The 27,995-nt window shown below is 41.1% G+C and overlaps 1 protein-coding gene and 1 long non-coding RNA gene across 2 annotated transcripts; one reads left to right on the forward strand and one right to left on the reverse strand.

Annotated features, from left to right (window-relative positions):
- Positions 1–1,273: 1,273 nt before the first annotated feature.
- Positions 1,274–27,834, reverse strand: LOC134655758 (peptidyl-prolyl cis-trans isomerase G). Its single transcript, XM_063511227.1, has 20 exons — positions 27,532–27,834; positions 26,772–26,877; positions 26,314–26,401; positions 23,570–23,599; positions 22,901–23,037; positions 21,112–21,220; positions 19,477–19,656; positions 18,336–18,411; positions 16,242–16,343; positions 14,668–14,749; positions 12,131–12,202; positions 11,303–11,368; positions 10,244–10,373; positions 9,007–9,258; positions 8,631–8,765; positions 6,856–7,458; positions 5,734–5,806; positions 4,069–4,159; positions 2,318–2,375; positions 1,274–1,343 (listed from the first exon to the last, which is right to left on the reverse strand). Exons 1-20 carry the CDS (start codon positions 27,724–27,726, stop codon positions 1,274–1,276), a joined length of 2,655 nt encoding a protein of 884 aa, XP_063367297.1. The 5' UTR covers positions 27,727–27,834.
- On the forward strand, positions 9,375–9,750 carry LOC134662079 (uncharacterized). Its single transcript, XR_010098012.1, has 2 exons — positions 9,375–9,488; positions 9,688–9,750. It is a non-coding gene; the product is annotated as an uncharacterized LOC134662079 (long non-coding RNA).
- Positions 27,835–27,995: the final 161 nt, after the last annotated feature.

Below are 27,995 nucleotides of genomic sequence, written 5' to 3' on the forward strand. Positions count from 1 at the left end.
TAATGCACATTGGGCCTTACGAGAATAAACAAATACAATTTTTAATTTAGTCTAGCCCCACATATATCGACATAGAATAGGGAACATTAACTGCTATGTTCTGCCGTCAGAGTGCAGCACTAGCACCCATCGTAAACCAGAGTAATTTAAACATACTGTGCCTTAAACTGTTTTTTGACAAGTTTATACAGACAATAAAATATGACATTGATACATCAAGGCGGTTTGTTTACAAAGGGCCTACCGGGAAACGTGAAATCGAAACTCGGCTATCTGCGTCTTTATCGCTCGAATATGCAAGAATCTCGTTTGCGGTAGACCCTCAGATTGTGAGTAATTGTGGTAGTGGCGCCCCCTACGCAGAGTTTCGCGTAATATTCCCTATTGGCAAAAACCAACGGAGAAAAACGTGTCTTCGCAATAAGAGCGAAAAAGTTGCCTCGGCTTACTACTCGGCGACGTCTTTTTCGCTCTTATTGCGTAGAGATAAAGTTCTTTTTTAATCGGCTATTGCCGAACGCGTCGATATTTGTGGAGCCCCATCCCACACTATCATCTCCTGAGAGTCAGCGTTCTATAGCTGGTCAAGCAGATCTTGTCAGTAGAAAAAGGCGGCAAATTTGAAAAATGTAGGCGCGAAGGGATATCGTCCCATAGAAAATTTGAATTTCGCGCCTTTTTCTACTGACAAGATTTGGTTGACCAGCTTTAATTGTTGTTTTCTTTTGTATCTTTTTACTGAGGTGTGCCAATAAAATTAAGTATTCTACCTGTCTAGTCAAATCTATGGCTGCTGCTCGACGCAGCGTTGGCGCAACTGCGCAGAACAGGGATCAGAACCGGTTTTTTGCAAAAAACTTCGAAATAACCATGTTTTTTGAATTATTTCAATATCGAAATGTAGGATTCGGTTGTGTTTTGATAACGACTTCGTACCTATTATTAGATTGCCCAATTAGAAATGAAAAAAATAGCAAAGAATTAAAAAATACCGTTTTCGTTCCCATACAAAAAATACCGGTATCCGATCCCTGGCAGTAACGCCATTTTCCATAGCGCTGACTAAACACCGACACTCAAAAGACGCTAGTGTGGACCTTTAAACAAACATTGTCGCGTTTTACTGGTGGCTAGTGTTCAGAGGGGCTACCGCGAAAACCAAATTTCGCAAATTGCGGGGATCTTTCTCTTTTACTCCAATGAAGGCGTAATTAGAGTGACAAGAGTAGCCCCTCAGAGATGTCAGAGTTTAAAGTTGGTGTCGCTACTGTCGCTATCGGTCCTCGGAGCGGCGTCGGCGCGGGCTGCGCGAGCGGCGGCGGCGCGGCGACGGCGACCGCCGGCTATGGGAACAATAGTATAGTTTGTAGCTTTCTAATAGACCCCGAAGGCTAATCCTATTGTCTATTGTTAAGAAAAACCGCTCGTGCCACGTGCCACAACCACCTGCATAAAAAATCGGTACTTCGGTTACTGAGTGCCGGCGAGTCGAACGCTACAGAACCAGTCTAAAATGTGTCATCGAGATGCGTAACAAAGGCGCGTTATCGGAGAGCGCACCTACACTGGTTTTTTGAGCGTTGGACTAGCCCGCGCTCAGGTGCCAAATAGAATAATTAGGACCCTTTTTTGCAGGTAAGTAGCACGTGCGGTTTTACTGAACAATAGACAATAGGATTAGCCTTCGGGGTCTACTAAAAAGCTACAAACTATACACATTAGAGTTACACGTCCATAGCACAAAACAGATACAGTACAGAAATCAATCTACATACAAAGTGCGCTCGAGCAACGCACACATTGCATGTTTGAGAAAAGCACTATACATGCCTAGCCGTGAAAAGGTCTTGCCGACTTCGTATCACTATCCGGCCTCCCTACGGTCGGCCGGCTATACCTACTCACCCGGCAAGCCCTTCTTTCCCGGCGTCTTCAGTAATGTATAGTTTGTAGCTTTCTAGTAGAGCCCGAAGGCTTATCCTATTGTCTATTGTTCAGTAAAACCGCACGTGCTACTTACCTGCAAAAAAGGGTCCTAATTATTCTATTTGGCACCTGAGCGCGGGCTAGTCCAACGCTCAAAAAACCAGTGTAGGTGCGCTCTCCGATAACGCGCCTTTGTTACGCATCTCGATGACACATTTTAGACTGGTTCTGTAGCGTTCGACTCGCCGGCACTCAGTAACCGAAGTACCGATTTTTTATGCAGGTGGTTGTGGCACGTGGCACGAGCGGTTTTTCTTAACAATAGACAATAGGATTAGCCTTCGGGGTCTATTAGAAAGCTACAAACTATAACAAGTAAATGCATAGTTACCGTGGGCTGGGGCTGCGGTCCGACGCGGAGGAGCCCGACCGCCTTTTCTTTTGAACTTCTGCGAATAATGAACTTTTTGTAGAAAGAAAATCATTTTTGATACTTTTTATAAAACAGGAATCTACTATAGAGCACAGTATAAATAATAGTACTAGGTACAGAAGGTTCACTCTCTAACAAAACGCGTCTATTACGACAGATATGACCGCTAGGTGGCGCAAGCGCGAGCAGGCCTCCGTCCGTAGCGGTGCGCGGCAACTACTATGGCTAGACACCAAAATTGGTGTGGGCCGCGTGTACCTGTAGCGACACGACGAAATTGCGGAGTGAGCCACTAGCACAGATTATATAATAGTTCTTACGAACAGGTACTTATCTCTCAAAGAAAACGCAAATACCTACCGTTTTAATACCTACACAAAAATACAATGGAGTGACCTTCAACGCGCCGCTCCCCGCACCGCGCGCACCGGCACAACGCTAGGGTTGCCGACGCTCAGAAATTATTATAAAAATAAGTACCTACTTAAACTATATATTCTATAGAAGATACCTACCTAAAATATAAGTTTTAATTGTCCAACTAGCATTAGAACTTGCCATATAAAAGCATAGCGTAAAATAACTATAAGTATATGAGCAAGATAAGTTGAAATAAGTATGTAATTATAATATTCCGTTTATGCGTTTTATTCCGACGAGTGACTGGGAAACATTTTAAAAGGCCATATCTCCCTGCAGTAGCCGCAGTGTTTACGCCTGCAGTAGCCGCAGTGTTTACGCCGTTTTATAAACTAATATTGAGAATGTCTAAAACTATACTATACTTTTCCTTTCTATCGGAAGAGCAAAAACGGCTTTTTTAAATAATTTTGTTGTTTCTGCATCTATCTACAGTACAAGCTGTGTTATTTGTTCGTGACGAAGACATTTCTTTCGCATACATTTTAGCATATTCGAGCGCGCGGCGTCGCGACGTGCGTGCGTGAGCGCGCGTGACAACCAACTGGCTTGCTTTTCTACCGTGAACGGGAACAGATTCGTAGGTATAAAACCGAGCTCGCGCGGAGAGTTCCATAGGCCTGCCACTAGCTAGCTAGCTAGCGGGCTAGCGTGTCTTATAGTAAGTCAAGTGTGTCTTAAGCAGTTGTGAAAGGCAGTTCTTGTGCGGTGTCGGTATTTACGTGGTATGAACTCACCAGTTAAGCTTTGGATTCCTCCGAAAACGGTGCCGTCATATGACGGCCGTTATATGGCGGTGAATGACGTCCCTAGAACGTTGTCTATGTAAACAAGATGGCGCGGTTTCCTAGACGGCGTTGATTGTCAACGTAACGTAAAAAAGCGGTGCCGTCATTTGGATGACGGCCGCCATGACCTTGTCGATAGTTTCGTGAACGTTTTATTAAATAGCGGTGACGCCATTTTGAATAAATGACACGAGATTTGAATAAATGATTCCGTATTCCGTACTACGATTATTTTCCTCTTCTGATGATATTTCATCCTCCAAGTAAATTATAGATGGTCAAGCAAATGTTGTCAGTAGAAAAAGGCGCGAAATTCAAATTTTCTATGGGACGATATCCCTTCGCGCCTACATTTTTCAAATTTGCCGCTTTGACCTTGGTGGCTGACGGTGTAACGGTATCTTATCTTATCTTTTATCTTTATATGACGGCACCGCTTTCGGAGGAATCCAAAGCTTAACACTACGACAAAGTAAATAACTGTTCAGTCTAAAACATTACCTTGGGCTTTGGATTCTCGATCCTTCTGGCGCGACTTAATGAGTCGTACGATCTCCATCAGCTCTTTGCGAGCTTCGTCCCGCTCCTCCTCCTGTGTAAGACAGAGATACACTATAATACATATCAAAGTACACACAGTAAATTTACTGCCATCTTTCGACAGAAGATTAAAACTTTTAGAACGCCATTTGACTTTGATCCTTATTCTTTCACTTGTATGACATAATATGGATTCTTTACCATCGTATTTTCACGGAAACGCACGAACGTGTAAAGAAAGACTCACGCTAGACCGGGCCGGGCCGGGCCGGGCCGGAGCTTCCAACGCTTCATTTTCTATGGAAAGCATCACGTGATCACCGACCAGCCGTCATAGGAAATGACGTGTCGGATGCATCGGCCCGGGCACGGTCCGGTCTAGCGTGAGTCATACTTTATTCTATTTCAGTCAGTCTCAGTTTTCATTACAAGAAGTACTGAAGTTGTCTTATAGCACGTACAAATAACTTGTACAGTCGACTACAAACAGATGTATCCACTTTTTCACCTTACTGCCTTGTAGGGCTTCCAAATACCGGACTTCTCACAATACCGATATTAATACCGAAACTGTCTTCATCAATACCGGGATCCCGGTATTGGATATGAATCGCCTAAAATATATAGTTTTATTAAAAAGGGGAATTAGAAAGGCTCACTGGAATACCAGATATGTCCTAAAAGCTATTACAACAATAAACAATCAATGCCGCCATCTGCAATAATTTTATTTCACACTCCAGGTTGGCAATAATTTTATCCAATTTGTTGACTTCACCTCACCAGTCACATTTGTAGTCCAACTTAACCAACCAGACAACATGTTTTCAAATTTCCGTCAACATTGGTTTGCCATTATTAGTTATCCTTGCTCTTTCGTTTTATTATTTTGATAAAATTATAAGAACTAATTATGTTAATGTTAATGTCACTATCATCATATTCATCACTCACATAACTTTAGGATTCATCCACCACCAACCACCAAATATTTATCTGACACATTAGGCAACGATCTTGTTTCAATAATAAAATGCGGGCTAGAGATCAGTTAGAGTAAGACCAAGTAAAGTCTGCAACGATTTTGACAGCATACGCAGTACGCACTACGCAGTGCAAGTGTTATTTGTACGTCATAATTTCATAGAAGTTTGACGTTTAATATAACACTTGCACTGCGCGTGCTATCAAAATCGTTGCAGACTTTTCTTGGTCAACTCTAGATGCGTCTGACGTTTAGTAAGCTTTTTGATACAGCCGAATATAAAGGATTTAAAGGGTTTATACTGAGCATTTCCCTCATTTTTTAAAATACCGGGATCCCGGTATTGCCTTTAAAAATACCGGTATTGAAAAATGCGTTTAAAAAGACGGGATCCCGGGATCACGAAATACCGGGATCCCGGTATTGCCTTTAAAAATACCGGTATTGAAAAATGCGTTTAAAAAGACGGGATCCCGGGATCCCGAAATACCGGGATCCCGGTATTGGAAGCCCTACTGCCTTGTAATAAGGTGTAAAAATGGATACATCTCTTTGTAGTCGACCCTACATGCTACTTCAGACAAATACGAAGGTTTCCGAGAAAATCCGATGGTAAAAGGTGTACATCTGTACCTACATACCTTTTTCTTGTCATGCGGCGGGGACTTGCCTCCCGAGGCAGAACGCTTGCCGCGCCGAGACGGCGAGTTGCTTCTAAAATAACAATATACATTAATTACAAAAGGAACGCTCGCTGGTTCGGTGTGCGAGAGGGACATTGCTATATACGAGTATTACGACTCGAGTAATGAGTATAGCCAAAGAGAATTTGAAATAGAGGCATAGAGGCGGATTGTCAAAGTAAATTATGGTTACGGGTGTGATGGTCGTTCTTGTCTACGTGACAGCGTGATAAAACGGTTTCCGTCACTTTTATATCCCACTGTGTTAAAAAGTGACAGTTATTTCATCACGTCGATAAAACCATCCATAATACGCCAGCAGGACATTTTGATACTTAAATAAATAATTTTTCATTTTCTATTTTCATTAATCTTATTCCGGGACAGCCAATGCGACCTAAAATCCTACAATTTTAAAATACAACCTATTGAGAATTTTATAAGAAGATGAGAGCACAGCTCACCTGATATTGTATGTCTTGCGACGCCTATGGGATGTAAGTTAATAATTATTTTAAAAAATATTACTTATGTAAAAATACTCGTATTCCCAGAGCTTACCTTCTGCTGAAAATCTATTTGAATTGATTATAAAACTGTTATCAATCAAATAGTGGTAAGATCAGACAAAAAATATATTGAATTACAATTATTGTTTATTTTAGTCATTTAGTCATTTGTTAAACAATTACGCTTTTTTATTAGTCATTTAGATTTTAATTTTTAACAAGCAGAAACGTCTGCGAACAATGCTTAAGCTTAGAATAAATTTAAAAGTGGAATAACTCAGAGGCCGTGAGTTCAAGTCTCACCCAAGACAGTAATTTTTCCACTTTGAAATTGATTGTAAATAAATTTATTGTCTTTAATTCCAAAAAAAATTAAAGTTCCAAAAATGTACGTAATATTTTTGCGATAAAATTATGAATTGAAAATTATGGCAAGTTTTTTTTCAAACAGCTTCAATATGTGACGTTCCACGGCTAAAGGTACCTGTAACGTCACATATGTTTATCATGCAGCATTGAAAACAGCTGATTATTTTATGTGTGCTTTATTGATTTTTAGTATCCATCTCACCTGGACTTTGATCTGGATCGCCTCTTCCTCTCACTCCTATCTCTGTCCCCTTCCCGCGTCCCGCTGCGCTCCGTATCCCTCCTCACTCTCCTATCATTGGTTCTGCTGCGTTTCCTGTCTCTTTCCCTCTCGAGGGACCTGCTGCGCTTTCTGTCCCTTTCGTTAGAACTACGTCTCCTATCTCTCCGATCGTTGGACTTGCTTCGTTTTCTATTCCTGTCTTCCTCGCTGCGTTCCGTATCCCTTCTCACTCTGTCATTGGATCTACTGCCTTTTCTATCTCTGTCAATCTTTCTGTCCTTGTCACGGGATCCGCTGCGCCTACCGCTCTCACTATCTTTCCTCCTATCATCTGATTTCTCTGTCTTTCTCTCACTGCGATCTCTGGTTCTGTCTCTCTCTTTAGAACGCGAGCGACGTTCGCTGCGCTCTTCCCTCTTGTCTTTGCGATCATTGCGGTTTTCCCTGTCGTCTTTCTCGCTCCTGTGCCTGTCGCGCCTATCTTCTCTCTCTTTTGGCTTGTCTTGTTCTTTTTCTTTATGTTCGCGTTCTTTCTCTTTCTCTTGGTGTCGTTCGCGACGGGGTTCAGGTCGTTCTTCTTTTCTGTAGACAAATAAATAAAATAAAATTAAATGATCATTTTAAAACGCAAGTTAGCAATTTTTTATGTCAAGGAGATGGAACCATAATACTAATACATAATAGGATACAACTGAGGAGTGTCTTTTCAAAAGGGTTTATTTTTTCTGGGAATCTATTTCTAAATTGGACCTTAAGTTTTCTTGAGCAAGGTTCTCTCTAGAAGTACCGCTAAGAAAAAATAAACCCTTTTGAAAAGACACTCCTCAATTGGTGTTGGCGAAATTATATTTTTATACCACGTTAGCAAAAAAATATACAGCCAGCCTGATAGAAAGTGACCGCCATAACCTATCAACCCACCCACCAACTTGATTTCCAAATAAACATGATTTTATAAATTTTCACCCCAAAAAATCTCGAAATCGACTACCATGACGTCCATGACATGACGATCGCCATCTTACATTCCATTGCATTATTATTACTTCAGTCAACCGATTGTTAAAAGTGAACACTGGATGGACTTATGCCATCAGACCTGCTAGCATGAGACGACGCCGACATGATGATGATGATGATGACGGTAAGGAACCAACGGTAGGACGATGGAGCTCTTACAGAGCGCAACGCGGGTAGACAACAATGAAACTGTCATAGTATGTGACAATGATAACATATAGTTTGTAGCTTTCTAATAGACCCCGAAGGCTAACCCTATTGTCTATTGTTAAGAAAAACCGCTCGTGCCACGTGCCACAACCACCTGCATAAAAAATCGGTACTTCGGTTACTGAGTGCCGGCGAGTCGAACGCTACAGAACCAGTCTAAAATGTGTCATCGAGATGCGTAACAAAGGCGCGTTATCGGAGAGCGCACCTACACTGGTTTTTTGAGCGTTGGACTAGCCCGCGCTCAGGTGCCAAATAGAATAATTAGGACCCTTTTTTGCAGGTAAGTAGCACGTGCGGTTTTACTGAACAATAGACAATAGGATAAGCCTTCGGGGTCTACTAGAAAGCTACAAACTATACCTGGGCGGTTCCTTGGGCTTGTTAGCCTGGAAGGTGCTCCTCAGCATGGAGAAGGGGTCATACTCCCCGTCCGCCGGTTTCCTCTCCTGGCCCTGGGCGTGCTTGGCTCGGAGGGGTTCAGCGACCACGGTGGAGAGTCAAATGGTGATGATGATGATTACCTGGCAGGCTCCTTGGGCTTGTTAGCCTGGAAGGTGCTCCTCAGCATGGAGAAGGGGTCATACTCCCCGTCCGCCGGTTTCCTCTCCTGGCCCTGGGCGTGCTTGGCTCGGAGGGGTTCAGCGACCACGGCGGAGGGTCAAATGATAATTAAACCAGCGCCGTTGGCAACGCTAAGTCGTGCTAACTGCATTGCTGAGTGGAGACCATTTCAGCCTCACATCTTTATCTGTGTTTTGACTGTTTTGTTATACTTCTCGTTTCACATTTTTGTTATGTAATGTCAAATGTTTATTGTTCTGTTATTCTGTAATGTAATGATGTGTTGCCTGAATAAATATTTTTCTATTCTATTCTATTCTATTCTATAATGATTACCTGGGCGGTTCCTTGGGCTTGTTAGCCTGGAAGGTGCTCCTCAGCATGGAGAAGGGGTCATACTCCCCGTCTGCCGGTGTCTTCTCCTGGCCCTGGGCGTGCTTGGCTCGGAGGGGTTCGGCCTTGGCTCGGAGGGGTTCGGCCTTGGCTCGGAGGGGTTCGGCGACCACGGCGGAGGAGAGGCGCGGGGCGGCGGCCACCACGGTGGAGGCGGGGCCGAAGCGGCGGCGAGGGTGGCGCGAGTCCAGCTCCCTGACAAATATAACAAGAATCAGTAACAATGACTTATGAGACAGGTCGTCGCCATGCTGGTCGCCTTACTTTCTTTATGCCAGTCTGGAATATAAGCCCAGGGAGTGTGCAAATATAGGGGGCAGCATAGGAGCCGTGAGATTTTTGGCGCGAGGTGTAAATGTGAAGTTTATGCTTCCGATGTAGCCCACAAGATGGCAGAACCTACTATGGGGCTGTTCATAAATTACGTCATGTTTTTGACGATTTTTGACCCCCCCCCTCCCCCTAAAGTCATGCTTTACATAACCCAGTTTCCTTCTACGTCATGCTACCATCATCCGATGTTCTGACCCCCCCCCCCCCCCCCGATTTGAAATGACGTAGTTTATGAATAGCCCCTACGCACAAGAAAAACGGTAGATGGCAGCACTTGCTTTGGTAATGTAGATGTTTATGATTCCGATTCAGACCACAAGATGGCAGACCCTCCAACACGCACGGTCCCTATACTGCCTATAAGTAATAAAAAACCGGCCAAGTGCCAGTCGGACTCGCGCACGGAGGGTTCCGCACCATCAACAAAAAATAGAGCAAAAAAAAACTGTGTTTGTTGTATGGGAGTCCCCCTTAAATATTTATTTTATTTTATTTTTAGTATTTGTTGTTATAGCGGCAACAGTGATACATCATCTGTGAAAATTTCAACTGTCTAGCTATCGCGGTTCATGAGATACAGCCTGGTGACAGACGGACGGACGGACAGCGAAGTCTAAGGGTCTCCCCATACTTATCGACGCGGATTCGGCGAAAGCCGATAGTAAACAGCATAAACAGGTAAGGTTCGGTTCGGCTCCGTTCGGCCGTCGCGTCGGCGTCTTTTTCGCTCGTATTGCGTGGACATAAAGTTTAATTTCTATTGGCATTGCCGATTCCGCGTCGATAAGTTTGGGGAGACCCTTAGTAATAGGGTCCCATTTATTTACCCTAAAAAATGCTGAATTACCTCTGGTCGTGTTTAGGATCCACGCCTAGCGCCTTGGCGAGCATGTCTGCGCGCGAGTCGGGCGCGCGCGGCGAGCGGCGCCGGCGCGGCGGCTGCGCGCGCAAGTGCAAGGGCGCATGCGCAGGCGCTTCTAAGCATATATAGATACATTTTTACTTGGCGTTAAGGTTCTGTCACACAGGCGCGTTTTCCGGGCGGGGCGTGAGCGTTTTATATGTAAAAGCGGCGCGCTCCGCTCACGCCCCGCCCGGAAAACGCGCCTGCGTGACGAAGCCTTAAATCATACTAATAATTAATTATAATAAATTAAAATACACATGCCAATAAATTATTCCAAATTCCAATTCACGAACATTTTCTAGCTTAATGTGGCAATCTGGCAATGTGGTCGTTTTACGAAACTTACACAGTCATTTCTTCTCATTGCATGAATATCACACCAACTCCTTACTGCCAAGTCAGAAAAGGACCTACATTTTTTTGTTAAATCAATACTAATATTATGGGTCTCTATTGTTTCCCAAATAGTTTTAAGCCATAATGTATTGTTTGCCCGTATTTTCGTTAGTCATAATTCATTTGGTTCAGAAACGCGTCACTTTTCAGTATTGGCATAAAACAAACCTAACCTAACTTAACCTATCTATAGGATAACCTAACGAAAATCCTGAAATGTTAACGGTTTCGGTTTTATGACTAATGATAATATGACAAACAATACATTATGACTTAAAACTTTATGGGAAACAACGGGACCCCTAATATTATAAATGCGAAAGTACGTATGTCTGTCTGTTACCTCTTCACGCTTAAACCGCTGAACCGATTTAGATGAAATTTGCTAAGTACAAACATAGTTTGAGCCCCGGGAAAGGACATAGGGTAGTTTTTATCCGAGAAATCACACTTTAAGGGGGTTAAAGGGGGTGGAAATTTGTATGGGGAATCAATTAGTCTTAGCAGATTGCATAAACAATTAAATACAGAAATTACTGATTCCACGCAGACGAAGTCGCCAGCAAAAGCTAGTACTAAAATATATGAATTCTGAATACAAACCATCATGTTCTATGTCCTCTTCGAAGTCCAAGGCGTTATAGTCGATTCTCTCGTGACGTGAACGTTCTAAAATGGAAACTCTTGTTAATTGATAATGATAACAATTCGGATTCAGATTCGTCGATAAAATAACTTTGATAAGTTTGCAATATGCCTCATAAATTGTAAAAAAACTCAAAAAAATCATTCTTTCTTATTAATCATTCAATAGTACATTACGACACAAGTGCGAAAAGTAGACGTGTCGATTTAAAACACTCCCTTCGGTCGTGTTTCAATTTATCGCCACTCGTTGCGAATTATCTTTTCGCACGTGCATTGTACAAAGTTTACATATATTAATATATTGCCCTTTAAATTTTTGACATAGGAACGTATTGTCCTTAATTCCACCCTAGGGCGGTAAAGTAGCACCATATGTACTGTAAATATCAGTGTTAGTATTAGTTGTTGGAGTTTTGGAAAAGGCTTTCTTTAGTCTCGACCATAGAGAAAAAAATACATAGAGTGCTCACTCCATACATCAGTTTTAGTACCAAAAAGACTATTAGCATCTAGCATCGAGTAGCGGAACTATCAGTACTGCTACTTGACAATAGATGTCGCCACCGACCGGAAAGTCTTATGCTGTTGAGATAAGACTTTCCGGTCGGTGCTACATCTATTGTCAAGTAGCAGTACTGATAGTTCCGCTACTCGATGCTAGATGTAGACACTGAAATTAATAGTCTGAACTGATGTATGGAGTGAGCACTCTATGTATTTTTTTCTCTATGTCTCGACGCAGTTTTTTTAAAGTAAAATTTACATAATTCCCATTTTACTAACCAAGAGTAGTATCGCATTCGCCCTCTTCTTTTTCTTCAAAAGGTCCCTCCGGGGTGCCGCCTGACACTGCGCCTGCCAAATAAAACAAATAACGATACTTAGTGTAAGGGCTTAATTAAGCTTTGGATTCCTCCGAAAACGGTGCCGTCATATTACGGCCGCTATATAGCGTTGACTGACGTCACTAGAACGTTGTCTATGTAAACAAGATGGCGCGGTTTCCTAGACGGCGTTACGTTACGTTGATTGTCAACGTAACGTAAGATGACGGCCGTCATGACGGTGTCGATAGTTTCGTGAACGTTTTATTAGATAGCGGTGACGCCATTTTGAATAAATGACACGAGATTTGAATAAATGATTCCGTACTACGATTATTTTCCTCTTCTGATGATATTTTATCCTCCAAGTAAATTATAGATGATCAAGCAAATCTTGTCAGTAGGAAAAGGCGCGAAATTCTAATTTTCTATGGGACGTTATCCGATCGCGCCTACTGTTTTCAAATTTGCCGCTTTGACCTTGGTGGATGACGGTGTGTTATGACGCCGTGGTACTTTCCACATGTCGCCACCGTAAAGACGGCCGTCATATGACGGCACCGTTTTCGGAGGAATCCAAAGCTTTAGTGGACGCTCGAGTTGGGCGTGCAGCGGGGCGGGGCGTGCGGCGTGCATGTTAAACAAATGCAAACGTATTGGAGCGGCCTTAGTACACGCTGCCATAGAGAAATATAGTAAGACAAGAGTGCTCACTCCATACACCAGTTCAGACTATTAATTTCAGTGTCTACATCTAGCATCGAGTAGCGGAACTATCAGTACTGCTACTTGACACCGACCGGAAAGTCTTATCTCAACAGCATAAGACTTTCCGGTCGGTGCTACATCTATTGTCAAGTAGCAGTACTGATAGTTCCGCTACTCGATGCTAGATGCTAATAGTCTTTTTGGTACTAAAACTGATGTATGGAGTGAGCACTCTATGTATTTTTTTCTCTATGACGCTGCTCACATCACGCCACGCCGCACGCCCCGCCGAACGCTCCGCTTCGAGCGTCCACTCAGGCCTTACACTTACATTCATGAAGAGAGTGCAAAGGGGGGTGGAATTTAAAGAGTTAATGAATTGCCTAATAATGGAAGTAAGCAATGCGCAAATTGAATGATTGCTATTAGCATTATCCAGGCGCTATACAAACTTTAGCTGCTGTCACTAATTCCACGCAGACGAAGTCGCGGGCAAAAGATAATTGTATAATAAAAAACCGGCCAAGTGCGAGTCGGACTCGCGTTCCAAGGGTCCCGTACATTAAGTCCGACTTCCGCTTGACTGCACATTTCTAATAGGTTTTCCTGTCATCTATAGGTAAAGAACTATTTTTAACCGACTTCCAAATCTCAAAAGGAAGAGGTTATCAAAACGGTTGTATGTTCTTTTTTTTAATGTTTGTTACTCCGTCATTACTGGACCGATATAGAATTTTTTTTTGTTTGTATGTATATCAAAACCCAGTTCTGATGATGGAATCCATGAGAAATCGAGGGAACTCCTCAAATCTTAAAGGCATACATACATATAGTGATTTTTCTGATTTTATCAACAAATCAAGCATATACCTACCTACATTAAAAAAAGTGACATTTGATGAAGTGGAACTGCTGATGATGATCAGAACGGAACTCTTCGACCACGCATAGTTCGTTTGGCGATTTGTCCTCTTCGTTACGTTTGTTAAGCATGTTAAGTTTTTAGGCCACGTTTTTGTCAAGCTTGAGTTCTGATGATAGTAGTTAGAGAAGTCGGTTTTTTTCTTTTCAAGATTATGTGTATTTTTTTCCAAATTTTAGACCCGGTAGTTTCGGAGATAAAGGGGGTAATAATCGGACAAACAGACAGACGCACGAGTGCTCTATAAGGGTTCCGTTTTTAGGGTTCCGTAGCCAAATGGCAAAAAACGGAACCCTTATAGATTCGTCATGTCTGTCTGTCTGTCCGTCTGTCTGTCCGTCCGTATGTCACAGCCACTTTTCTCCGAAACTATAAGAACTATACTGTTGAAACTTGGTAAGTAGATGTATTCTGTGAACCGCATTAAGATTTTCACACAAAAATAGAAAAAAAACAATAAATTTTTGGGGTTCCCCATACTTCGAAATGAAACCCAAAAAATTTTTTTTCATCAAACCCATACGTGTGGGGTATCTATGGATAGGTCTTCAAAAATGATATTGAGGTTTCTAATATCATTTTTTTCCTAAACTGAATAGTTTGCGCGAGATACACTTCCAAAATGGTAAAATGTGTGTCCCCCCCCCCTGTAACTTCTAAAATAAGAGAATGATAAAACTAAAAAAAAATATATGATGTACATTACCATGTAAACTTCCACCGAAAATTGGTTTGAACGAGATCTAGTAAGTAGTTTTTTTTATACGTCATAAATCGCCTAAATACGGAACCCTTCATGGGCGAGTCCGACTCGCACTTGGCCGCTTTTTTCATTTTGAGGTACGGAACCCTAATAAATGACTTACGCTCGCGAGTATGTTTGGGGTCCAGTCTGCTCGGCTTATTTTTCGCTTCCTGCTCCCTATCTGCGCGCTCCTGTTCCGATCGCTACAACAAACAAAATGACTATGTAATATGTATACACTTATCATCGTTATGAAAAGAAATGAATTTTCCCAAATTCTGTGGCCAAGTGGGTTTAAATGGAGTTGGTTTTTTTAACCTAGATGGCGCAAGCATAGAGTTTGCCTGTCTCTAGTTTTGTTTTATGAGATTGGGCTTAAAGGGCATTTAGGCTATAAAATTCGAAAAAACAATAATTTGACACTATTCGTAGGATAGACAGTTCAAAGTACTTCGACCGGCCAACCCCATTGACCTGCAACATTTTATTAAATAATTTTTTTCTTTATTCTTTATTATATTGCAGTCATGTTCATGTTACATTAGGTGTTACGATTTGACATGACATGACACCCTGTAAGGGCACTCAATATTTCTTAAGTCTATGTAAATATATGCATGCATCTTATATCAATAGCAATAAAATCTGTATTCATATTCATAATTTTATACTTTATCGACGTTTATGCAGTATTAAATTTCACTCCTTTTATGAAACTAGTAAAAAATAATACATTATCATGCTAATTAATATTAAATTTAGATGTCCAGGTTAACTCATAAATAGATTCAAACAATAAGCAATATGATCACATTAATAAATTAATAATAGTACATTATTGTCGAGGTTCGGAAGTAGCTACTTGCAGGCTGAGGATTCGTTTTAAACGGACGACCTTGGGAGTCCGTTTAATTGAATCCGAAGCCAGCAAGTAGCCTTCCAGCCGAGTCATATATAGTGCTTTTCTCAAAAATGGTGCAAGAAATAGAAATATTTTACAGAACTTACAGAAGCAACGTTCTAATTTTCCATTAATTTTTACAGAAAAAAGTACAACCATTAAAAAAATTAGCTTGCCGCCTTTAAAAAAAAAGAAGTGTATTTTTCTGCTGAAAATACGCCAAACTATTTGAGACACCTAAATAGTCGCGGTACTAACATTAAGCCTGTAACAGACTATCGCACCGCATCGCGACCTTGGAGCGTCGCACCCATAAGTGAGAGTGAGAAAGAGATATCTGTTTCTCGCTCTCACTTATGGGTGCGACGCTCCAAGGTCGCGGTGCGGTGCGATAGTCTGTTATAGGCTTTATAATAATAAGTACTGATCATCTGTTTGGCTGTTTAAGGGACCTATGCCTTCATTTGATATGGCCATTTGAAGTTTTAAAAAGTTTGGAACTCGTTAAATAATGGAATTTGTATGCGACATTGCAGTCCCAAAATCGAGACTGCAATGTTTTTAACTTTTTAATTTTTTGAATGACCATAAACTACGCACTTCGCGACCTATTTTTTAACCGGCAACGTCGACTTTGCCGTCCATTTTTGAGAAAATTATTATGTCGTTTTATAGAGTGCATGAATGTCGATAAATGTTTACAATAATATTTTAATAGAACTTAATTAGTTTCATTTAATTTTCCGATGTACTCGACTGTGAACCTTATCATAACCGAATACTGTGTAGTTTACCTCAAACTCGGATAATTTGATGATGCGCCGCTGCGCCTGGCGCCAGTGCGGCGGGGTCGCCGAGCGCGAGCGAGACCGGGAGCGGGAAGGCGTGCGGTACCGCTGAAATAACATATAAAAATTAAAAAAAAAATGTTGTTGGTAGAAACATCTTATCTTATCTTATTATTTTCGGGGGCCCTTACGGATACACTTCGACCCATAGGGATCTTTTGTGCAATTACCCCCTGGAGAAGATCCGTCAACTACTCAAGAGCTTTTCCCACCATATCCATGTGTCGGATGATGGAGCTCATGGGTAGCGTTTTAAAGTCCTTTGGTTCCAGATATCTGAGATATCCTGCTCCAAAGTCCTTCATTCTTTGTCTGGCTAGGGCGTGACATTCACACATTAAGTGTTTCACTGTCTCTTCCTCTTCGCCACACATACGACAATCGGTGTTGTCAGAGTGTCCCATCTTGGCCAGAATTCCTTTGACCCCGTAATGGCCAGTGAACACCCCCGTTATGATTTGGAGTTGTCTTTTGCTAAGTTTCCAGAGCTTTTTGCTCCAGCCGGAGTCTACTCCTTGCATGAAGAGCTTTGCATGCTTTAGACCCGTCAGACTGTTCCATTCTTCCTGATGTTTGGTCTTGGCATGGTAGAAACATCACTTTGTCTGTCAAAAAAATGCCTTAACTACACCACATAGTTAAAAAGGCTAAAAGGACTCGCATCCAGGCCATAAATGTAAAAAAAAAACACAGTAATAATAAGGGCTCATTTAGACACGAATTCGTATACGATTTTAGGTGGTTTTCGCGATTTGGGGTTGATCCCACAGTAAAAGTTGCTCAGTATAATCCCAAAACCTCACTGGCAACGGGAATGCAGTTATTTTTTAGCCACCCTGTATAAATAAAAGGCTCCCCGAAAGCCACATTTTTCGCGTCAAGAGACTCAAATATCAAATATCAACATTTATTCAGCAAATAGGCCACAAGGGCACTTTTACACGTCAATATGGAATTTACATACAGCAAAAAAAAAACACATCAATAATTATAAAATACAACTAAGCCGTAAATATCAAATCAAACTAACATAGAGATGTATAAAGCCTCTAAATGTCGAATTACAAAAAACGCAATAACATAGTATTGAAAAAAAAAACACAAAGATACAAAAACTATAATCTAAAATTATTTAGAGATGTAAATGTCTCTAAGTGTCATCATAACTAAAAGATTACAATATATAGTAGTTAATCAAATTATTCTTAGAGATGTATAGGGTCTCCAAGAGTCAAAATCCTGTATACCTAATTAAAACATTCATTAAATTAAAGAAATTGATAGTAAAAATAAAATAGCATACGAGAACCGAATGAGGTGTGTCCATGTAATTATACTCAAAAATAAAGTTACTAAATATAATAGCTCGTGTTAGCTTAAATAGACCAGTCTCCACAAACAGCACCCGTTCACGAGTATGACGCGTATCTCAGCCATCGCCTCTCTCAACCTTCATTCGGGAAAGTGGCGACCCGATCAACAACGCCACCGTAAGCAAAGACTTTTAAGCGAGCATGACATATTCAAGCTGCCGGGCCATATTAATATTTAAATTGTAATAACGTATAGCTGTGAGACACAACATTTTGTTCTTGTATGTTACATGAAAAACGGTATATCTTCACATAATTACTAAGCAAAATGCCCTATATTGACTAAGAGATGTATAGGTCTCTCATGTGTCAGAATCATTAAAAATATAAATATGTACAAACAAATTAAAAATAAAATTAAAACTTAGAGATGTATAAGGTCTCCAAGTGTCAAAAACTAAAATTAAATTAAGCACCAAGACTTAGGCTGTAGTTCGTTTTTTTAGCATTAGAAATAATATCAATCTTGACGTGTATTTTAATTAAAAAAAGCTTTTTTTTTTAATCAGCAACTATTACTTATGAATAATTGTTACATACCTATTTGCCGTGACTTATTTTTCAAAACTGTTTTTCATTAAAAAGACACGTCAAGATTGGGTACCTTTATTCTAATGCTAAAAAAACGAACTATGATAGTTGTTGCCCATAACCATTGGATACTTACGAAGACGCCTCGTCCCTTGATCATCCTACCACTGCGGGTGTATGCGTTGTGGCGGTCCCTTTCACGGTAACGCATCCTAAACATGAAAATAAATGAGTCACTGACAGTGTCAAAACTGACATATACGCTAGTCCACGTAATTTACTATCTATACATTTCGCTCGCACTAAGGGCTCATTTAGACGGTGCGAGATCACGCATACGAGTTTCATTACATTGCGTTATTTGATCGGTCGGCTGAGTTGATGGTCCTCAATGGTCCGCAATGTAACTAAAATCGCATGCGAGTTCGCGCGCCGTCTTTATGAGCCCTAATATGCGAGTACGAGCGAGATGCATAGAAAGTTAAGTTGTCGATAGCGTTTATGTCGGTGCTAAACTGGTGGTAGCCACACTGAATGGCCTCGAAGTTTTCCTGACAATCAGTGGCTGGATTTATTCATGTAATTTCGATTTTCACGCAAATCGTTCTTAGAATGTTATTAAACTTACATGAGAAATTGGCTGAAACTGTAACAACGTTATTAGTGTGATTTTTAGAGGTTTGTCAAAATTTACCAAAGATTTAATAAAAGTAGTTTATCATTTCACTGTTTGTGTCATAAATGTCATAATAAGACATTAATTGAAGTACCAAAAACGAATACGAAACCCAAACAAAAGCGATTTTTAAAATATTTATAAATAGTATATTGATTTTAACGGCCTCCGTAGCCTAGTCGGTGGTGACCCCGCCTACGAAGCTGGAGTTCCCGGGTTCGAATCCCGGTAAGGGCATTTATTTGTGTGTTCATCACAAATATTTGTTCCTTAGTTATGGATGTTTTCTATGTATTTAAGTACTTATATGTATCTATATATTATATATATCGTCGTCTAGTACCCACAACACAAGCCTTATGAGCTTACCGTGGGACTAGGTCGATTTGTGTAAGATTGTCCCATAATATTATTATTATATTATATTATTAAACACGATTTTCACTCATACTTTAACACGGGACGTAATCGCGTAAAACTTACGTTTATTTATGGCCTGACGTTTCGAACGTGACGTTACGTCTATGAATAGTATTTACAGTGTTACCTATAAGGTTAAAAACTCTGTACTAGGTACTAATCCACTGCTTAAACATAATACCTCTCTCTGTCCCTTCTAGGGTCAGGCCTATCCCTGTCTCTCTCGTTGTCCCTGCCCCCTCGCATTAGGAACCTGTTAGTGGGGACCTCTGGGATCTCGCGGGGGTCTATTTTCGAGGTCTGCACAAGCGGATGAGAGGGTTCCGTTATTTCACCCTCGTCTGCTGATGCAGATTGGTGACTGGAAACAAGAAACATGGTTAGACACCTTGGAGGATACAACTAAACGGAGTAGCCATTAACAGGCTTTCCCCTCTGTCGAAAATAGGCGGCCAACGGTCATACACAATGTATGGACTGACGTTTATCTGACATGGCTATTTTTACGTTACGCATACATTTGACGTTCCCCTCCCCCGCAAAAATCGGCAGACTGTTTTGTACAGAAAATTACAGACATGGCGTCTCCGTTTGATTATATCCTCCAAGTTAGACACGGATATTATTTTATGTTAAAAGATCGCAAAACGTAAGCATAATTTTGACGTCAATATCCTCCTGAGACTACAATTTTAATGTACATTACAATGTACATATTCGTGCAATCTAATTTGAACCTTTCGTGAACCAAATAAAGTAGCATTTATTTTATCTCATTGCTTTTTAAAACATACGAAATTGGTTCTAATTTACTTATTGAATAAGGTTCAAATTAAAAATTTAATAACTAAGTGGCTAGACAAACACAGCAAGAAGAACACTATATAATCGCCATAGCGTATGACAAACTTGCGTTCGTTTCACCCCATTTCACCTTATATTCATATCTGATTATTACCTCTTGATTATAAATAACTAGAGATGCAACGGATACTTGTTTGGCCGGATACCGGATATCCGGCCTGGACACTGGCCGAATATCCGGTATCCGGCCGCCGGATATTCGGCCGGCGGAACTATAGGTACCTATATTTTGAGTTTTGCAGGTGCGCGTCGTGCAGGTTTCGACCTGTTTCGTAGTGAACGTTCGCGCGGACACATTTCTACTGCCGTATTCGAACTTCAAGATATTCACAAGAGACGACACGTACTAGATCCATTCTAGATACGTTATGGTTTAGATTTCAACTAGTTCTCTTTTGCAGCGCAATTCGGGCAACCAATGTCACTTTTACGATAGATCGTGTTAGATATCTATTAGATATGAATTAGATCTCTAAGTAATATCTTGTGGAAATCGTTCAAGAGTAACTCCAGAATCGCGGAAATGTCAAATTTGACAGGTTAGATCTTAAACATATCGTTATCGTATCTTGGCGATGTCTAAAAGATATCTAATAGATGTCTATTACAAAATCCGAATCGGGCCCCTAGTATCGTAACGAGTTTTATCATGTCATTACGTAGTAAGTTCGTTTATAGTTACAAGTGCGCGCGCGTATTTTTGTGTAAACAAATAAGTGTATTGTGGGACATTGGTTACGTATTCATTTCTATCTACTGTGTCGTTAGCATTATGACCGTGACTGTTTTTTACATTCCATTTTTTACCTCAAAATGTGTTAACTTTACTATCCGGTATCCGGCCGGATAGTAGGTCACTATCCGGTATCCGGCCGGATACTAAAATAATGGCCGGATAGGCCGGATACCGGATAGTAACCGGATATCCGGTGCATCTCTATAAATAACTCACCGTTTCTTCTTCTTTTCTTTCTTCTCCTTCTTTCGTTTCTTCTCCTTCTTATGCGACTTCTCAGATTCCGCTTCGCTTTCCTCACTCTTCTTATCTTTACGTTTCTTGGCTGTAACAATATAATAAAAAAAAAATACTTAAAATTTTTAAGTAAAATGTAATCTGTGGATAACTGTTATTGGCCATCTGTTTCGTAAATAAAAGTTTTACATCAGCATTCATATGTAAAACTTTTATTTACGGCTGTTGTTGTCCTAAATATCAATAAAAAAAAAGAATATTATAGGACATTCTTACACAGATTGACTAAGTCCCACAGTAAGCTCAAGAAGGCTTGTGTTGTGGGTACTCAGACAACGATATATATAATAATTAACTATAAGGAGTGTAATCGGGAGATACATAAGTACCCGATATAAAATGGAGTGTAAGTAATGTTAAACCTGGCTAGTGCAAGAAAATATAATAAATAATAAAGATGAGATGACCGGTCGACTGGTAACGCATATAAAAGAGTCAAGATGTCGCGAGTAAAAATAGCCAAGTGGACAGGTCGCGATTTAAGTCAGGATGGCTGAGTCTACTAATCACAATTAGTCGTGCCATTCAATACTAAGATGCCACTATGGTCCAACTAAACTGAGCTTTCATAGGCCGAGTCAACGGGTCGCTATAGAGTTAGGCTAGGTTCACACGGCGTAATTTTTTCCCGTATACCGTATACGGGATTTTATCGAATACCGTAATGACAGCCAAATTTGTGAGGAAACGTTCAAAGTCGTTCACACGGCGTCTATGCGGGAAAGCCGTCTAGCCGTCTGAACGATTTTGAACGTCTAACGCCGTGTGAACCTAGCCTTAGGATGACCGAGTCGAGAGGTCGCGATATCAGTCAGGATGGCCGAGTCGCAGTGTCATCATTTTCCAAGCATGTTGTTCAACCCTATGGTCGAATGAACTGACCTTTCAACCGCACAAGTTGTCCGCAGTTTGCGACGACGGCGTCCTGCAGAGGGCGCGAGTTGCGGTCGACGGGGAGAGCCTCCAGCTGCCGCAGCAGCATCGCGCCGCTCTGAATACATACACACTGAGGCTTGTGACGAGTCAGAATGGCCGAGTCGACAGGTCTGTGTATAAACCAGGATGGCCGAGTCACGAGGTCGCGATATGAGTCAGGAAGGCCGAGTCGCAGTGTCATCATTTTCCAAGCATGTTGTTCAACCCTAACGTCCAATGAGCTAACCTTTCAACCGCACAAGTTGTCCGCAGTTCGCGACGACGGCGTCCTGCAGAGGGCGCGAGTTGCGGTCGACGGGGAGAGCCTCCAGCTGCCGCACCAGCATCGCGCCGCTCTGAATACATACACACTAGAGGCTTGTGACGAGTCAGAATGGCCGAGTCGACAGGTCTGTGTATAAACCAGGATGGCCGAGTCACGAGGTCGCGATATGAGTCAGGAAGGCCGAGTCGCAGTGTCATCATTTTCCAAGCATGTTGTTCAACCCTATGGTCAATGAACTAACCTTTCAGCCGCACAAGTTGTCCGCAGTTCGCGACGACGGCGTCCTGCAGAGGGCGCGAGTTGCGGTCGACGGGGAGAGCCTCCAGCTGCCGCACCCCCTCACCACCGCTCCGAATACTTAGACACGGAGGCTTGTGAGGACTCAGGATGGCCGCTATAAAGTTAGGATGGCCGAGTCGAGAGGTCGCGTTATTAGTCAGGAAGGCCGAGTCGCAGTGTCATTATTTTCCAAGCATGTTGTTCAACCCTATCGTCCAATGAGCTAACCTTTCAGCCGCACAAGTTGTCCGCAGTTCGCGACGACGGCGTCCTGCAGAGGGCGCGAGTTGCGGTCGACGGGGAGAGCCTCCAGCTGCCGCACCAGCATCGCGCCGCTCGCCACCGCTCCGAATACTACGTGGACACTGCGAGCAAGGAGATGGTAGTTTAGAACAATGATAAAGTGTTGAAGTTTAATTTAGTTAAATTTAAATAGGTACTTAATGTTTCTCATATATTTGATATTGAAACAATGGTAAGATATTTCATAATAGAGGGTTATTCCCACCCGTTATTAGCCACAAACAGGAAAAATATTCTGACCACCATATTAATTATGGCATGTTGAAAATTATAAAAAATGTGTTGCATTGCATTACTACCAAAAATATCTTTACCAACTGTTACCAGAATAATAACCAGGTTCGAAAAAGCGCCCGTCATTTTGAAAACAATACCCGGTTCCGTACAACACAGACTTCTTTACACCAATGTCAACGATTAAATATCAACTCTTAAATGGATCCTAAATTATGACTTGTTTTCAAAATGACGGGCGTTTATCTGAGCCTTGGTGATAATTACTGAAAAAATCCTAGCCACGGGCAGTATGAATATTTTATTGTAACATAATAACCGTAACACAAAAATCGAGATAAAAATAAAAAGAATACTCACTTGTCGAGATGAGGCGCCGGCTGTGTGGTTCTACAACACACAGAACAACAAGAATGAGTGCGCGCGCCCGCAGCGTCCAGCCGCGCCGCCTCTACAACACAAGCTCGCGTTAGACATACAACCCCTTGCTTCGATTTATGATTAATAACTCTAAGCGTTGACAACCCTAGGGGGAACACTAAGTATCAAAATAATATGAGTGCCGTATCGCTTCGGGGCGGTCCATCGTCCTACACTACCAAAACGTAATATCTAGAATATCAGTGACATTAAATTTGAACCTTAATACTATGACGATACCGGTTGTTTTTCAATATGAATGTTGTACTGGCACGTGCTAAGTCGGGAGCTAGCGGCTTTGCGATAATAGAGACAATGGCCTTTGTTTGAAAGACTAAGGTTCGAAGCGAAAAGTTCACCTGAGAGGAGCCGTACTATAAAGCCAAACCCAGGGGACCTAGTATTGCTGATAATATAAAACTATGCTACTTTGCAGCACATGGGTAGTAGCATTGCCCAGATCCTAAACACACAGAACAACAAGAATGAGTGCGCGGGCCCGCAGCGTCCAGCCGCGCCGCCTCTACAACACAAGCTCGCGTTAGCCATACAACCCCTTGCTTCGATAACTATAATAACTCTAAGCGTTGACAACCCTAGAGTTGCTTGGTCACCGCGAGCGGTCATCGACGTGTACCTACAGTCAGCTGCAGTGAAAATATAGCATAGAAGCCCTGCACATAAGTTTGTATGCAAAGGTGTTAAGCGAATAGTATTGCCATGAACGAATTATACTGGTCCTTGGTATTGCTGACTGTACATTGAATGTCGCTCTATTGTATTGTTGTGTAGGTATTTAAAACTCCACATTCGCTTTTCAATAAGGGTAGGTATCTGTTCGTAAGAACTATTACATTTGTACTAAAGCTAAACCCAGGGGACATAGTATTGCTGATAACGTAAAACTATGCTACTCGTTGCAGCACATGGGTAGTAGCATTGCCCAGATCCTAAACACACAGAACAACAAGAATGAGTGCGCAGGCCCGCAGCGTCCGCAGCCGCGCCACCTCTATAACACAAGCGCGCTTCCAACCCTTAATTTACTTCGTTTTTTGTGTAACATTCCTAGCTGGCTAGCGTGTCTTATAGTAAGCCAAGTGTACGTCTTGGGCAGTTGTGAAGTCTGTGACAACCCTATTGTGTTATTGTGCGGTGTCGGCATTTACGCAAACATCAAAGGCGTCGGTCCACTGTTACTTGTTACACTGTGGACCCGTGTTGAAGACCGTTGCATTTTTGTGATTAAAACTTAACTATAGGTCTTATTGTATATCTACAAGTTTAAACATATTTGTATGTGACTGTTTGTTTCCTAAATAAGAAAAAAAAACTGTTGGTATTCGCATTTTTAATGAGATGTATAACAACTATTATATAATGTGTGTTTCAGTTAACTCTGATGCCGAATATTCATAATAACGACATTTGCATACTAAAATAATCCAGGAATCAAGATAGATAGATAGATAAAACGTTTATTTGATTGCAGCAAATACACACAATTTAGAAATATATAGGCAGGCAAAAGATTACACGATTAATAAAATACAAACCCCCTTACCCTTTAAAAACCCCTAACTCTGACCTACCATTGTCAATTAAGATAGTTAAATACTTTGAAGTATTGGAAAAAAACACCACCTGCTAGACCAGCCATTCTCAAAGTGTGTTCCGCGGAACCCTAGGGTTCCGCGACACCCCTGCAGGGGTTCCGCAAGAATTTAGAATAATTTAGAATAATAAAATAAGCATAATTATTATGCTTATTAATAAAAAAATACACTTCTAAAAACTATTGTTTTATTGTAGGGTTCCATCAAGTATTTCGCTTTCCAAAAGGGTTCCGTCAAAAAAAAAGATTGAGAACTGCTGTGCTAGACTAATTGCAATATACATTTTAATCATTGTATTACAACTCCGTATTTTATAAATACCGCGATGAAGGTCACGAAACAACGAGTGTTATAGGTGAACCAGGATCTATTGAGGGTGCGCCATGTTGCGGAATTTCACTGGAACTAATTTTTTCATACTACACTGAATTGTCACCCTATACATGAGAATAACAGCGCCCTCTTGACAATTATCATATATTACTGGTCAGGCTATATATTCAACTAAAAGAATTCTAATTTTTGTTTGGAAATAAGGTGCTATTGCCATGGAAATTAAATTATAGATCAACCTTATAAGTCCTTAAAACCAAAATGCCACATATGCTGTTATCATAAATTATATACTGGCAGAATGTATTATGTCATGTAGTATGTATGTGGCACAATCAATAAATGAGATGAGAGTGAACTAAATGATGTAGAAATAAAAGATGTCCTTCTGTTCCGCCGGAGAACAAGAATATTAAGGCCCACTTGCACCATCCCACTAACCCGGGGTTAAGCGGTTAAATCGTTAACCTAGTGTCAAATTGTAGTGATAACCATGGTAACTCCAGGTGTAATCGGTTAACTCCGGGTTAGTAGAATGGTGCAAGTGGGCCTTAATGAGATTAGTGTGGAACGCCACAGTGACAGTAACCTGTAGCTTAAACTCCAGAGATTTAGTCTAAATGAAACATGCGATCAACAGCCCGTCTGTTTCCGACTGAGCGTCCAGCTACAGTACATAATCTAACCATCAAATAAACAATTTGGAACATTCTTACCATTTGCTGAAGAACTTACATGAAGAATTGTGAGCCATTGGTGTCCTTGCCTCTGTTAGCCATAGACAACAGATATGGCCTGTCGTGAACAAGCTCAAATGTCTCATCTAAAAGTTGAAATGAAAAGAATATCACATTTAGATAATGTGACTGTAGTTAAAATAAATAATTTCAAGAGATAATTATTATGAAATGTAGTTTTTAGACACAATTTCCATTTAATAAATTGGAAAGTACTTTGAAGAGTTATAGAGTAATTTGAGGTTGAGGCCAAACGCAAAAAAAAATCGTAGAAAATCCATGGTTTTGGGTCTCTTTTTTTTACAATATCTTTATCTATCAATAGCACAAAAATCTATTAAAAACATCTCAAGAGTTCGTTCGTATAGACAATTTTAAAGTGCTGGGAAATAAATAAATTCATTTATTTGCGACCAACTTGGACCATGATGATGCCATAATCATTTGAATGTATACCTTCAAAGGTGCCTCCATAAATGGACTCGCCGCCAGTTCCATTGGAATTGGTGAAATCTCCTCCTTGGATCATGAAATCCTTCACCACTCGATGGAACAGCATACCCTGAAAGTGCATTTGTATTTGGAATTGTTGACTTTTTCTTATGCTAGCTGTTTAAGGGGTAGTACAATTTAAAGGATATATTATGTGTTTATCCTAAGATCTCTATAGAAGGGTCCACACAGCGCGAGCATAAGGATGAGGCAATTTCTTCGTGCACAAACCGGCCAGTGTAGACATGACTCTCCCGAGGCAATGCGGCCGAGGCACGTCAACACTGGACATTCTGTGTGCGAGGAAATTGCCTCGCGCGTATGCTCGCTCTGTGGGGACCCGGCTAATCTTGCAACACACTAGAACTAGACCATGATTTTAATCTGCCGCAAAACATAAATGACTGAGGAGGCAGTTTTAAAATAATTAATTGAATGTAACATTACTTTGCATTGCTTGGAGGTAACTTAAGCTTTGCTTTTTAACCTACAGTTTGTACAGAGTGTCAATTTTACAACTGCGTTGCTACATTAAAGCAAATTTCACGAATGAAAAATTAATATGTATGTCAAGTTTGCAATATCATTAAGTGATAACAGCTAATGGCTTTCATGTTGATTGAGTTTGATGACCATTACTAATAGCTGGAGTAAATGTGTGAGACGCAAACACAAAATTTACAAATAACCAAAGTGTAACCTATGTGTAACATTTTTTACTAACCTTATAGGTGAGAGGTTTTCCTGTAACTTTCCCAATCCCGGCGTCCCCAGCACACAAAGCGCGGAAGTTCTCTGCGGTTTTAGGCGCAATATCGTTGTACAGCTCAAAAACAATCCGGCCGGACGGTAGGCCTCCGATCGTTATGTCCATGAAAACGCGATCGCGTTCCGGTTTCTCGTCTCCGTCCACCGTCATTTTGGACAGCTTTGATACTCTCGTTTACGCTTACAGAATCACAGTTTGTGAATTACAAGCACAATACAATCACTTCCTGAAAATTCAGAAGATAATTTCTTGAAAAAGCTAGCCTAGCCTGCTGCCTGCTAGCATTAGCTGTCATAGCCAATAGTTTGTTTTTCCTTCTCGTTAGGCCAAGACTCCGTCAAGATTTGCCAGTATGCATATGTAATTATGTATGGCATATGTATTGCGTTATCTGTGGTTGCATTCTTGTTTATGGTCAA

The sequence above is a fragment of the Cydia amplana genome, chromosome 2 (genome assembly GCF_948474715.1).
Source record: "Cydia amplana chromosome 2, ilCydAmpl1.1, whole genome shotgun sequence".
Lineage (NCBI taxonomy): Eukaryota > Metazoa > Arthropoda > Insecta > Lepidoptera > Tortricidae > Cydia > Cydia amplana.